This window comes from Malaclemys terrapin, chromosome 8 (assembly GCF_027887155.1).
Source record: "Malaclemys terrapin pileata isolate rMalTer1 chromosome 8, rMalTer1.hap1, whole genome shotgun sequence".
In the NCBI taxonomy this organism is placed as follows: domain Eukaryota; kingdom Metazoa; phylum Chordata; order Testudines; family Emydidae; genus Malaclemys; species Malaclemys terrapin.
This window is the reverse complement of record NC_071512.1, coordinates 47,823,205-47,836,209: the sequence shown is the minus strand read 5'-3', so window position 1 is coordinate 47,836,209 and position 13,005 is coordinate 47,823,205. Positions and strand designations below refer to the sequence as shown.

The following is a 13,005-nucleotide window of genomic DNA, read 5'->3' as shown; positions in this document are numbered from 1 at the left end:
AGGCCTAGATCGGCGCATGTCAAGAGGAGCAGCTCTATGTGGGACTCCACTTCGAAACGCGACTCCCCCTTGAGGTAAGGGGAGGGAAGATTTGTACGCCCTCCCGCCTGAGGTAGGCCGCCACCACAGACATACATTTTGTGAAAACCCTGGGAGCCGTGGATAGGCCAAAGGGGAGGAACGTGAATTGGTAGTGATCCATCTCCACCATGAATCGAAAATATGGACATGAAAGTACGTGTCCTGGAGATCCAGGGCCGCGTACTAGTCCCCTGGGTCCAGGGAGGGGATAATAGAGGCCAGGGACACCATGCGGAACTTGGAACGGGTTAGAAACCTGTTCAGGTCGTGCAGGTCCAGAATGGGCTTGAGACCCCCTTTCACCTTCGGGATCAGGAAGTATCGGGAGTAGAACCTTTGCCCTGGAACTGAACTGGTGCCCTTTCCACCGCCTCTAGGTGGAGCAACCAGTCCACCTCCTGACATAGGAGGCGGATATGGTCCGGGTCCCCCGGGGCCATCGGGGATGGCGGGTGATTTGGCGGGGGTGAGGTGAACTGCAACATGTAGCCCTTGGAGATGGTACTGAGGACTCATGGTCTCCGAAGTAATGTGGGACCACGCCCTGAGGAAGGCAGACAATCGGTTGCAGAACACAAACTTTATTAATCGGGGAGTCTCCCTGGCAACCGGCCTGGTGCCCCCCTGCCAATAGTCAAAACTGCTTCTTTCCCTGCCTCTTGCCCTTAGAGGGTCCAGGCTATGGGGGCCCATATCTGCTCCTCGCAGGTTGAGCCGCCAGAACAGATTTGGCCTTGTCCTTAGCCGGAGGAACATAGAGGCCCAAGGTCTGCAAGGTGGTGCGGGAATCCTTCATCCCATGCAGCCTGACGTCCATCTGGTCTGCAAAGAGCGCCTTGCCATCGAACGGGAGGTCCTGCATCAGCAATTGTGCCTCCGTCGACAGCCCAGACAACAAGAGCCACGACGCCCTGCGCATGGTGATCGCGGAAGGCATCGAGCGGGCCGCCATGTCTGCCGCATCGGATGTCACTTGCAGGACTGCTTTTGCCGCCGCCGATCCCTCTTCCACCAGGGCCTTGAAGTCCTTTCTGTCCCGGTCTGGGAGGAGGGGCCAAATTTAGGCAGGGACTCCCACAGGTTGAAGTAGTACCTGCTCAGTAGGGCCTGGTGGTTGGCTACGCGAAGCTGGCCAACGAATACAATTTTCTGCCAAAGGAGTCCAGTCTCCTGGCGTCTTTATTTTTTGGGGTGGGCGTGGGCTGGCCCTGACGCTCTCTGTGGTTTACCGATTCCACAATGAACGAGTTGGGTGGCGGGTATGAATACAGGTATTCATGGTCTTTCGCCAGCACAAAGTATTTCCTCTCGGCCTATTTCGAGATTGGGGCCAAGGAGGCGGGGGGTTGCCACAGGGAGTTTGAAATGTTGTCACTACCCTGGTGCAGAGGCAGGACCATGCGACTCGGTGCCGAGGGAGACAGGACGTTAAAGAGGGAATTGGATGGACCCTCCACCTCCTTGGCCTGCAGCTGTAGGCTGGAAGCCACCCGCTTTAGCAGGTCCTGGTGCATCTTGAAGTCCTCCTGCGGGACCGAAGGCGGAGGCGCTGCTATGGTGTCGTCCGGTACCGGGGAGATGGCCCGTTCAGAGCCGGGTACCTCAGTTGGTGCAGGGGCATCGATACCGAGGTCAGAGTCCCGGTGCACATCTGCCGACTCGTGGCCCAGCGACTTGTCTTGTGGGCGTCCGGAGGAGGCCGATGGAGCCCAGGATGCTCCGGCGACCGAGCGGGCCTCTGCTTGGGCTGGCACCAATGGCCACGGTGCCCACTGGCACCACGGTCCTTGCCATGGAGTCCTTTGCCATTGGTTCAGCTGAACACGGGATGGCAACATGTGCTCCAGCGGGACGGCACGTGCCGAGGATGGGTGGATGCATGCCGAGGCTGAGGTTGCCGAAGAACGCTCGGTGCCGTGGGAACGGTAGGAGCGGCTTCTGTGGTGTCATCTCCCTCGGGATCGGGATCTCGTCAATGACGAACTGTACCCACGCGACGAACAGCTTCGGTAGGCATGGCGGCGATGCGAAGCCCGGTGCCTTGACTCCAAGGGGAGTCTCCGGCGTGATGCCTCGACGACCGGGAGCTGGAACGGGAGCAGTGACGTTTGTCCCATCGAGAGTGGCCCCGGTACTCGTATCTAGCAGATGAGTGTTCACGGTGCCTCCCTCGGTGCCTCCGCTCGCTGGCGGGGGTGTGGAGGGTCCCCGCGACTCCCATCCCGACAGCAGCCCTGCCGGTCTGGCCAGCATCGAGGGTGGCCAGGAGCTGTCTGAAGAGCGCGCGCTGCGGGGAATCAATCTTCGGAGTGGGAACTGTGGCTGCTTGGAGAGGTCTGGTGGGCACCCAAAGGGGGCTTGCCCCACAACCTAGGGCCCGAACCCGATTGTGAGCTCGGGACAGGCAGGGTCATAATGTTCTTCGCAGCCTGCACCGCCTCTGGTGTTGACGGCATCCGTACTGGTGGGGATGCCTGGGTCGACGGTACCGGGCTGCTCTGCTCCACACAAGTCGGAGCCTTAGAGCCCGGGGGGGATTGAGGGCTGCCCAGCGCAGGACCAGCCTCCCCCTTGTCATTATCATGGCGTTGTTGCGAGGCCAAGCCCTTCCCTTGCTTTTTGGAGGGAGAACGGCGCCGACTGGTCGAAGGGGCCTCGCTATGTACCGATGGCGCAGCGGCCGGTGCCGAGTCCGATCTGCGCACTGGCGTCAGAGTCAATGCCGACTTCATCAGTAGAGCTCGAAGTCTGAAGTCTCTCTCCTTCTTGGTTCTTGGCTTGAACGACCTACAGATCTTGCAACTGTTGGTTATGTGAGTCTCACCCAGGCAGCGAAGACAGGCAGCGTGAGGGTCGCTCCTGGGCATAGAGTAGTGACCGGAGTCACACGACTTGAAGCCTGGGGCATGCCCCGAGCCTGTTCTAACGACTGAAGAACAATGTACAACGGTACCACTAAGGTCGAGAAGAAGAGCTGCAGCAGAGCTGGAGCACGAAAGTTCCGACTACCTTCACTGGCGGCAAGAAGGAACTGAGGGTGGGGGGAGCCCATAGCTCCCCTTATAGCACGAGATACAGGCGCCATTCCAGGGGTCGCAGCGATGCTCCCCCAGTACAGGTACTGCTAAGAGAAAAACTTCTGGCACCGGTGCACGTGGCGAGCATACACACCTACTGTGGAATACATAGGAGCAATCACTCAAGGAAGTAGTATAAGTTAAGTCATTGGCAGACCATCTCCTGGTCGACACTGCGATAAGTGTTCCCGTAACTGGAGTAGCATAGCTTAGATCGATTTACCTCGGTAGTGTAGACCTGGCCTTAGATTCAATTCTGGTTGTTGGCTTGGTGTGGGGGTGGCTGGGTGGTGCTAATGGCCTGTGGTATGCAGGTCAGATGATCTGGTGGTCTCTTCTAGCCTTGACCTCAATGACTATGAAAACACAGGTCTTTCAACCGGATATCAAGCTCTCAAACTAACTTACCTGAAATGCACCATCTTTAGTTCTAGGCTGCTCTTCCAAAATGTATTGGGTCCCTATAATCAGGGCTGTCACATTGCTAAGATGCCAACTTCTTAGCTGGGTGACCTGCCACATGTTAATGTGGAGTGAGAGTTCCTTTACAATGGTGACACAAGTGAATAGATGCTGTGCTGTCCTGACACTGTCTCCTCCAACCTGACAGGCACTGAAATTGACAAAGGTTCTGCTTGCCAAAGCTTCTGGATGGAGACAGACAGAGAGGGCAGCAGATGACCAAACCAAAATACAGCGGAGGTGGTGATCCAATTTTAGTGTATGAGCATTTACAGCATCCCTTCAAAGAGTTTTATACTCTGACATAGGAATTGATCTATCTAGCCCAGTATTCCTGTCTGTGACAGTGGTCAGTATCAGATGCTTTAGAAGAAAGTACAAGAAACCCCATGACAGTTTATGCCCTTAACATTTTTCATCCAATCTAATGGATCTGTGGCTGTCCCTATTAATATTTATTTCTTGGATTTACATTAGAATGAGACATGCCTTAGGGCACACGGGCCAGGTTGTCTATAAGTATCTAATCCAGTTTGGATTCCAGTGAAGCTCTTGGCTCAATAACTGACCTATTTGAATAAGTGAATCTCAGCAGCTGTAGGTCTGCAGCCCCAGTGTCTCCCGTAACAGAGCCCAGACCACGGTAGTTGAGTACTGAGAGGACGTCACTTGTTTTATAGTGGCTATTTGTTTGGCTGCGCTCATCCTGTGTGGCTGCAGCATTGGGCCCTACTTTGACTTACAAGTTTCCTCTTGTGTTTTCTCATACAGTACTGATGAAAATTTATTGATACTCCAGAGGCAGAGGCCACCCTTGACCCTCAGCTGGAGTGTGCTACAGCCTCAAACTGTTGTCAGATGAATGCTGCTTTGCCTCTGGTTGCGCTCTGTAACAAGGCTGGTCTAATGATTTGATACAGCGCAGCCGGTGTAGGTTGGGTCACCTTCTGCAGTTATCAGATACAGTTTATGCTGGAAACTTTTGGTGCAGAGGTGGCAACTTGAGCCCAGCTGTGCCCCTTTGAACATTTCATGGTGGGCCCATTTCTTTGGCCATGCCGCCACCAAATCCCTTGGGCCAGGTGTAACTGTTGGCTACCACAACTCACTTAAGCCCTGGTAGGGCCTTCCTTTGCAATTACACCATGGGCACCTATACCAATTGGGCCTGTTATCATGCATGTAAGCGCTCCTTAGAGGTGCAAAATCATGGAAAAATGAACCCTTTGTATCTGATTTGTATGGTTTATATAGATTACAAATTCGTTGAGGCAAGGACTTTGTCTATGTCCTTTACACTTTTGTACAGAATGCTGTAATTGTAGGAAATAACAGCCTCATGGTAAGAGGACATGTAGAATTTTAAGAGTCTCCGTGATATTACTATAGAAAGGAGAAGGAAAATGTGGATTCTTCACAGCCAAGTGGTACTGACTCAGTTTCAGCTTAATGTTGTCACTTGCCTCAGATTTCACAGGATGGTCTCAATTTTGATAGATCTGGACCCTTCCCTCAGCACCCCCCATCATCAAGTGAACTGAACTCTTCCTATTCATTCTAGAACATCTAAACCAGTCAGAAAATACAACAAATAAAAATATATTTCATGCAAACAGACTCAAAGCACATGGAAATATGTATCATTTCAGCAGCTGGCCATTCCTTCTCCTAGCAACTAAACACGATTTAAAAAAAAGAAAAGTTGGACCGTTACAATATTCACATCCTATTTGCTAAACTAGTTTATGAAAACTATCCAATAATTAGTAGAAAAATGAACCATTTTTATAACAAGAAACTCTGGTTTATTAAAAGCTGGAACTGGTATCCAAAAAAAAAAAAAAAAAAAATTCTTAACATAAGGTTCTTGTTAGCTTTAAAATGCAAGCATAAAAATACTACAGAATTATGTTATGGTATGGATGAAATGTACACTATATAATACATGAAAAGAACCCTGACTAGCTGCTATTATTTTTAATTAGGCTCTATAGCAAATATGGCTTTACCTTCCAATACCAGTTAAAATTTGGGGAGGCTGAAATCTCCAAACTCATGGGACTGGCAATTCTGTTGCTCATGCCTCGGAGCACTAATGCATTTTACATTAGCTCTAAGCATCAGGAAATCCTGGCTCCTGGTGCCAAGAAGTTCAAAACGATAATGACACGTCTGAAAACTAGGATTCTCTGTCCAACTGCCTGTGTCTATGCTAGCAAACAATTCTGACCCTCCTTATTGTAAATGGGACAGAACATTTGTAACAGTACATGCTGTTTCCAATTAGGTTGTCTCCCTATATGGCGGATAATTCCAGGGACAATCATATTGTAAAGCACTCCCAGAAAGAGAATTCTAATTGGAAATCAGAATGTATTTGCCTGCGCCCTGCACAAAGGGCTGTTACCAAGTTTTGGAAGTTGTATTTATTTTTTTCATTTAAATGGGTCCCCGGACTTTAATGCGTTGTGGTTACGAACAAGGACGTTCTACAAATATTTTTTATTTTTAAAATATATTTTATGTATTTTACCATTCCTTTTAGCTGGAAGGAGACCAGATTCAAAGCCTTAAAAACGTACATCTTTGACAGAAGGTTGAAACCCCAGCTTAAGCAATCTAATGTAGCTCAAGGATGCTCAAACTTTCCTCAACCAAGGGCTTCATTGGCAAAGTGACAGGATATTGATGGGGCTATTCCTAGTTTCCCAAAAACAAAGTAGACCGCAGCCATATTCATCTTTAATAGGAGCATGCAGCCATTGGGAATTACTCATAGACTTTAAGGTCAGAAGGGACCATTATGATCATCTGGTCTGACCCCCTGCATGCTGCAGGCCACAAAACCATCCCTACCCGTTCCCTTAACTCTGCTGTTGAAGTCCCCAAATCCTGTGTTTTAGTGACTTCAATTGGCAGAGAACCCTCCTGCTAGCGATCCCTGCCCCTTGCTGCGGAGGAAGGCGAAAAACCTCCAGGGCCTCAGCCAATCTACCCTGGAGGAAAATTCCTTCCCGACCCCAAATATGGCGATCAGTAAGACCCCGAGCATGTAGGCAAGAGTCTCCAGCCTGACCCCTGTTAGCCATTATACTATTTACCTGCCATTGCTTGGTATTCCTTGGCTAATATGTTTTACCATTAAACCATTCCCTCCATAAACTTATCTAACTTAATCTTAAAACCAGACAGGTCCCTCGCCCCCACCGTTTCCCTCGGAAGGCCGTTCCAATATTTCACCCCTCTGACGGTCAGAAACCTTCGTCTAATTTCAAGCCTGAACTTCCCCACGGCCAGTTTATATCCATTTGTTCTCGTGTCCACATTAGTACTAAGCTGGAATAATTCCTCTCCCTCCCTTATATTTATCCCTCTGATATATTTAAAGAGAGCAATCTTTGTCTCCCTCTGACATACCATCTAGATCCCAGATGTTCAAGATCGATAATTGCACCCTGTCATCTCCAAGGGCCATACCTCCATATTAAAGTTGAGAATGGCTGTGAACCACACTCCCTGAGTACGTCTAACCTCCAATCAGAGATGTGATTTCAACTCGTGTAGCACATCCAAGCTAGCTTTAATCGAGCTAGCTTGGGTGTCACAGCAGTGAAGCAGCAGCAGCAGCATGTGCTTCTGCGCAGGCTAGCTGCCCAATTACCCAGGATTCCAGGTGGGCTGGTCCATGGTACTACAGCTTCACTGCAACAGGTACCCAAGCTAGCCATATTAAAGCAAGTCAGGTATGCCTACATGTGCTGCATGCAATCATGCCCCCTGATTGTGGTATAGACATACCCTAAGACTCCAAGGGTTGCACCTGGCTTCCTTTTTCTTCAGTTTCTCCATCACACATGGGCTTTAATAGACATATACATTTTAAAATAAATAAATAAATCACAACAGTCTATCACAAGTGCTTTCACTTTTAAAAAATATATAGTAAAGAAGTCATCACTACGTAAGAAAGATTTTGCAAAACAGTCTTAGCAAAGCCAAGCTTGGGAAGTCATTCAATTGTCAACCATTGTGTGTGCTGGGCTTGCTGACATTTCTGTGGTGAGAATCCCTCCCCCAGTCAAGCTGCAAGGAAGCAGAAGAGGCTAGCACTGAACTGGAGTTCAGTGTCAAAAAGCTATGCAGGTTAGGTTTCAGATAGCAAGGTGTATAAAGGGGAAAAAACCCACATGCTTTCTAAGAGGCTCTCCTTGGGAAAGGAGAGCAATTACGTAGTCCAACTTAACTGTTTCTCAACAGATGATTTTAGGTAGTAATCACAGAATTACCCAAAACAGATTACACCACTGCCCTACATGTTGGGATTTGTTCAGACTTTACATAAAGCTACTAAAGTTATTAGTTATTATTGGGGGAAAAAAAATAAAAGTCAAAAAAGGGTGGAAGCATGTCTCAATAACTTCTTGTAGAAGGGAATTCCACAGGATTATCATACAGCGTATGAAGTATATTCTTCTATTGGAGCGCACTGTCACATATGCCTATCTGTCATAATTTGGCATACATGTCACATAAAATAAAGCCTTTCCTACAGATGCCATGAAGGACAAGGAAGGATCATCTTCTCTGAAATGAGAGTTTTCTTATTTAACCTTGTGAGCAAAGTCAGTCAAGAGATCCAAATTGGAACAGCTTGCTAAGATGACATAGGAGAAAAGGTCAGAATAGAAGGGCAATTTAAACAAATGTCTCCAATAGCTCCAGGAATCTACTAGTCGAGCCAAAAGGCAGACATCTTTCACCCCATCCACAAGATTTTCAAAGCGTATGACATCAGTAATCAAACTGAGTGTTAGCTGGGAAGATTGAGTAAAATCAGGAAACAATCCTGACAGCTGAGAAACTTATTTTTAACAGCTTAAGAATACTGGAAACAATTCTGCTAGTTAATCAAATCCCCTAACGTCTCCTTAGACATTTCCAAACAATGATGCCTGAATAGTGTTTGAATAATTGTCATAACATGTAATGAGTTGTGTGCTCTAGTTTTCTATTCCATTTTTATTGCCTTTGGAAAGCTATCAGGAAATACTATGCGTACATTAATGTGTTAAAATAAATGTATAATTCAAAAGGCAAACTGGATCCTCCAGTGTGACAAAACACCATGAAGTTTTGATCTATGATTTCCATAAACCTGCTTTCTTGATGTAAATCATTCCCCTAAGTATGCTTTTAAAATGTAACCCTATTAAAGCTTGTGTTTTGGAACGGTAAAAAAGTTACTCAAGTTGAAAAAATGTAAATCAAGCATTAAAAAGAAACCTGAATGAGTAATTTTCTGATTACATAAATTCTTTCCAAAAAGAGAGCTTTACCTGCTGGAGAAGGGATGTTGCCCGACTAAGTCTCCATTTTGGAGATGATAATCACTGAAGAAATCTGGACTCACTGCTCCATCGGGGGCTATCATGCCATCTATGAAGAGACGAGAAATGTAGAGGTTGAGAGACAGTGGCATGTTGGGGGTGCCAGAAAAGCAGGCCACACAGCGAGTGCTGCTTTATCCCAGGCACACTCCAATCAGCAATCTGTGTCAGTTTAGGAATCAATGACAAGCAGCAACAAACAAGGCCAGCTCCTGGCTCAATAAGACAAGAAACTCGCCAGGGCCTGAAGCAGACTTCACCATTCACAGCCCAATTCACAGCTCCTGTGATGGGCCACAGCTCAGAGCTGTATCCCTCACATCTTTGCCAGTAGGACTGGAAAAGATGTAGAAGGTCCAATCCTGCCCATTCCATCACAGCAGTGGGACCAGAGAAGAAGTAAATAAAGAGCCAAACACCAACTTCCAGGTCAGTGGAATAAAAATGGCGGGACAACCTATGGCTTGATTCCTCTACCATTACCCTTCCCCACCCTCTTGTTGAGGCTGTTCATGGAGGCAAGTTCATGACATGATTTTCCCCATCTTCCCAGTAGTTTAATGCTTCATAAGACTAGCCTAAATAAAAAATAATTTTCATATGACAGGCTCCTGGGGAACTCTAGGAAATGGACAGTTCCTTAGCTAACAATAATTTCTCTTTGTTCCTTTTACATTCACCACTGGCAAAAGTAGTTGCATGTGTTTATAAAGTCACTAGGACTCCTTAAAGGAATCACAGCCTTACCTGGTTTATAGAAGAGAGCAGGAAATTATGGGCTAAGATTTACTCTCAGTTACACCATCAATGTGTCAAAATCCCCAAATGAGAAACATGTCAGACAAGTCTATGATGAATGGTGACAGTTCCATCACAGAAATGCCACTTGGCAATACAGCCATTCACAGCCACCAAGTTAGACAAAATTCTGAGTGATATTAAGAGCAGCACTGCTCTGACTATGACAACCAGAGTTCTTGAAGCACTTCAAGGCTTGTGCTCACCAGTGGCTGGCACAGTTGTTCACCTGTGTGATCAACAAAAAGCAACTTCTGAAGACATGGCAAATATTAAAAATCATTGCTCTCCTGAAACCAGGGGAAAAGCCTACATAATGTTGCAAATTATCGACCCATATCTCCATTGTCTGTGCCATTCAAAGTTCTGAAGCATCTCATCCTTCCCCAGAAACAGACTCGATACTCAGCGTGGAGCAAGCAGGCTTTTGGAAAGGTTGGAGCACCTGCGATCAAGTGCTGTTTTGACAATATTGATCAAAAATTGTCTTCGGAAAAACCTCAAGACAGGAGCCATATTTCTGGATCTGACAGCAGCATATGACATGAGGTGGAACACATGGCTCTTAGTCAAATTGTCAAGAGCATTCCCAGCATGGGTAATCAACATTGTTGATCTTTTCTGCAACAGAGGTTTCCATATGGGAGACAGAGTTCGCGTGTGGAAAAGAAGCCAACAATTTACCACAAGGCTCTGTACTGGCACCGATGCTTTTCAACCTGTTCACAAAATAACCTTCCGCTCACCCTGTCCTGCATGTTCACATATGCAAATGACATTTGCTTAGGCGTCCAAGCAAGGTCATTCCTAGAACTTGATGTCCTAAACTCTGACTTGGGCCAAATACTGTAGTCAGTGGTGTTTACAACCTAGTATCATCAAGACATTTTCGAGTGTGTTCCATCTTCACAATGCCAGAACAGACCAAGAACTGAATATCTTTCTCGATGGACATCGCCTGAAACATGAATTCCACTCAATCTACCTCAAAGCAACCCTAGATACATCTCTCACATATCTCAACCATCTGAGGAAAACTGCAGCTAAGGTGAGGACACTTAACATTCTAAAAATCCCTGGCTGCCACTTCATGGGGAACAAACTTTCAAACTCTCCAATCATCCAGTTTAGTCCTATGTTACTCTGCAGCAGAATACTTTGTTCTGGTCTGACCCCATTCATCCCATGTCAAGTTGGCTGACACACAACTACACTAAAGCCATGCATTGCAACTGGGATGATTCAACCCACACCAGTACCATGGTTCCCTATGTTAAGTAACATCACTCCTCCATACATCTGCCATGAGGATGCTACAGCCTGAATATTAGGGCAAACCCAAGCCTACTGCTATACACAGACCTCTTTGACGAATCCAAGAAAGTGCTTGTGGTCAAAGCATCCACTGTGAGCCAACCTACGCTGCCCAGATTTCTCTGCAATGTCAGTGTGGTGTGAAGAGTGGTTTCTGATGTCAACTGCAGACCAATCTCTTAGGGTACGTCTATACTTACCTCCGGGTCCAGTGGTAAGCAATCGATCTTCTGGGATCGATCCTGGAAGTGTTCGCCGTCGACGCCGGTACTCCTGCTCCGCGAGAGGAGTACGCGGAGTCGACGGGGGAGCCTGCCTGCCGCGTGTGGACCCGCGGTAAGTTCGACCTAAGATACTTCGACTTCAGCTACGTTATTCACGTAGCTGAAGTTGCGTATCTTAGTTCGAAGTGGGGGGTTAGTGTGGACCAGGCCTTATAACTGAACCGACCATGTGTGTACCTGGCTTTGATTTACCACACCATTCATGGGTCCTTCTGAATCAATTTTGAGTAGGGTAGGCCCAATGTGCAGCCAGCCTTCACACCTGAGGCCAACAAGAGGATCCCACATGTGGCTATGGCCAAAGACAGTGTCACACATCACTGACGACTGCCCTCTGACCAGATTGGATGGTGGTCTAAGGTCTCTAAATCTGGCTGATGAGGCTGCTGCAAATTGGCTTAGCAAGCTCTGCACCTGATAAGAAAAAGCTACACAGTGTAACTCCAGAGTCACTCCACTGCTCCAGATTTATTTCAGTTAAAATGAAAGCACTGTTTATCATTATTGCTATTCTTACACTCTTGGTACATTAGTTGTTAATAAAAAGGGCACAGTTCTTTACCTGGTAAGAAGTGCCAGGCTTTATTAGAGAAAACAAGGCTATCTCCATTAAAATATATAGTAACAATGAGAGTCTAAGGCAGCGTTTAAAAGTGAGTCCCCAGCCTTACAGATCAGAAAGCATTCCAATAAAAAAAAAACCCATGGAAGAAACAGATGCACTCTGACTGATACTTTAATAGTTTAACAGACGACAGAGAGATTCCTAATGACTAGGAAGTAACAAATGCCATTCCACTTTAAAGTAAAAGAGATAAGATCCAGGGAATCACAGGCCACTTAGCTTAACCTCTGTGGTTTCAAAGCTACTAAAGTTGCCTAAGCAGGAAGCAGTGGAAAGTTACTTACAGACACACGGGCTTAAAGAGGACGACTCAGGCATTCAAACAAATCTCTTTGCATTACAAATTTACCTGATTTTTTTTTTTTTTTTTTTTTTTTGAAGATAATGTAGCGACAAATGATAAAAGGAATAGAGCTGACACATCTAGATTTCCATGAGACATTTGATGAGGTGCTACAGAGATTCATTTAGAAGATAATAGCGTATGGGAAAGTGATTGAAGACAACATAACAGATTGTAAATGAAAAATGCTAGCCATATCAGACAGCATTTTTAGAAGTGTAAAATGCGGTGGAAGAGTGTACAGCTAATTGCATACATGTGTGTACAGCATGAGAGAAAATAGAACCTGACAAGAAAATATTCTGACAAATAAATAATCCTGTCTTTTCACATTGTTCAGATGGAGGCAAAAGGCCAATGTACCATATAGAGCAGGGGTCAGCAACGTTTGGCACGCGGCTCGCCAGAGTAAGCACCCTGGCGGGCCTGGCCAGTTTATTTACCTACTGACGCAGCAGGTTCGGCCGATCACGGCCCCCACTGGCCGCAGTTCGCAGTCCCGGGCCAATGGGGGGCGGCAAGAAGCTGAGGCCAGCACATCGCTCACCCGCGCCGCTTCCCGCAGCCCCCATTGGCCCTGGACGGCGAACCGTGGTCAGTGGGGGCCGCGATCGGCCCAACTTGCCGCATCAGC

At 47.0% G+C, this 13,005-nt stretch overlaps 1 protein-coding gene across 3 annotated transcripts in view; it reads right to left on the bottom strand.

Annotated features, from left to right (window-relative positions):
• Positions 1-13,005, bottom strand: part of KIFAP3 (kinesin associated protein 3) — a 153,010-nt gene that overhangs the window by 41,629 nt on the left and 98,376 nt on the right. For all 3 annotated transcript variants that reach the window (XM_054038175.1, XM_054038174.1, XM_054038173.1), the window contains exon 19: positions 8,957-9,056. In XM_054038175.1, coding sequence (XP_053894150.1) covers positions 8,957-9,056 — 100 coding nt within the window. The remainder of the gene's footprint in view (positions 1-8,956; positions 9,057-13,005) is intronic.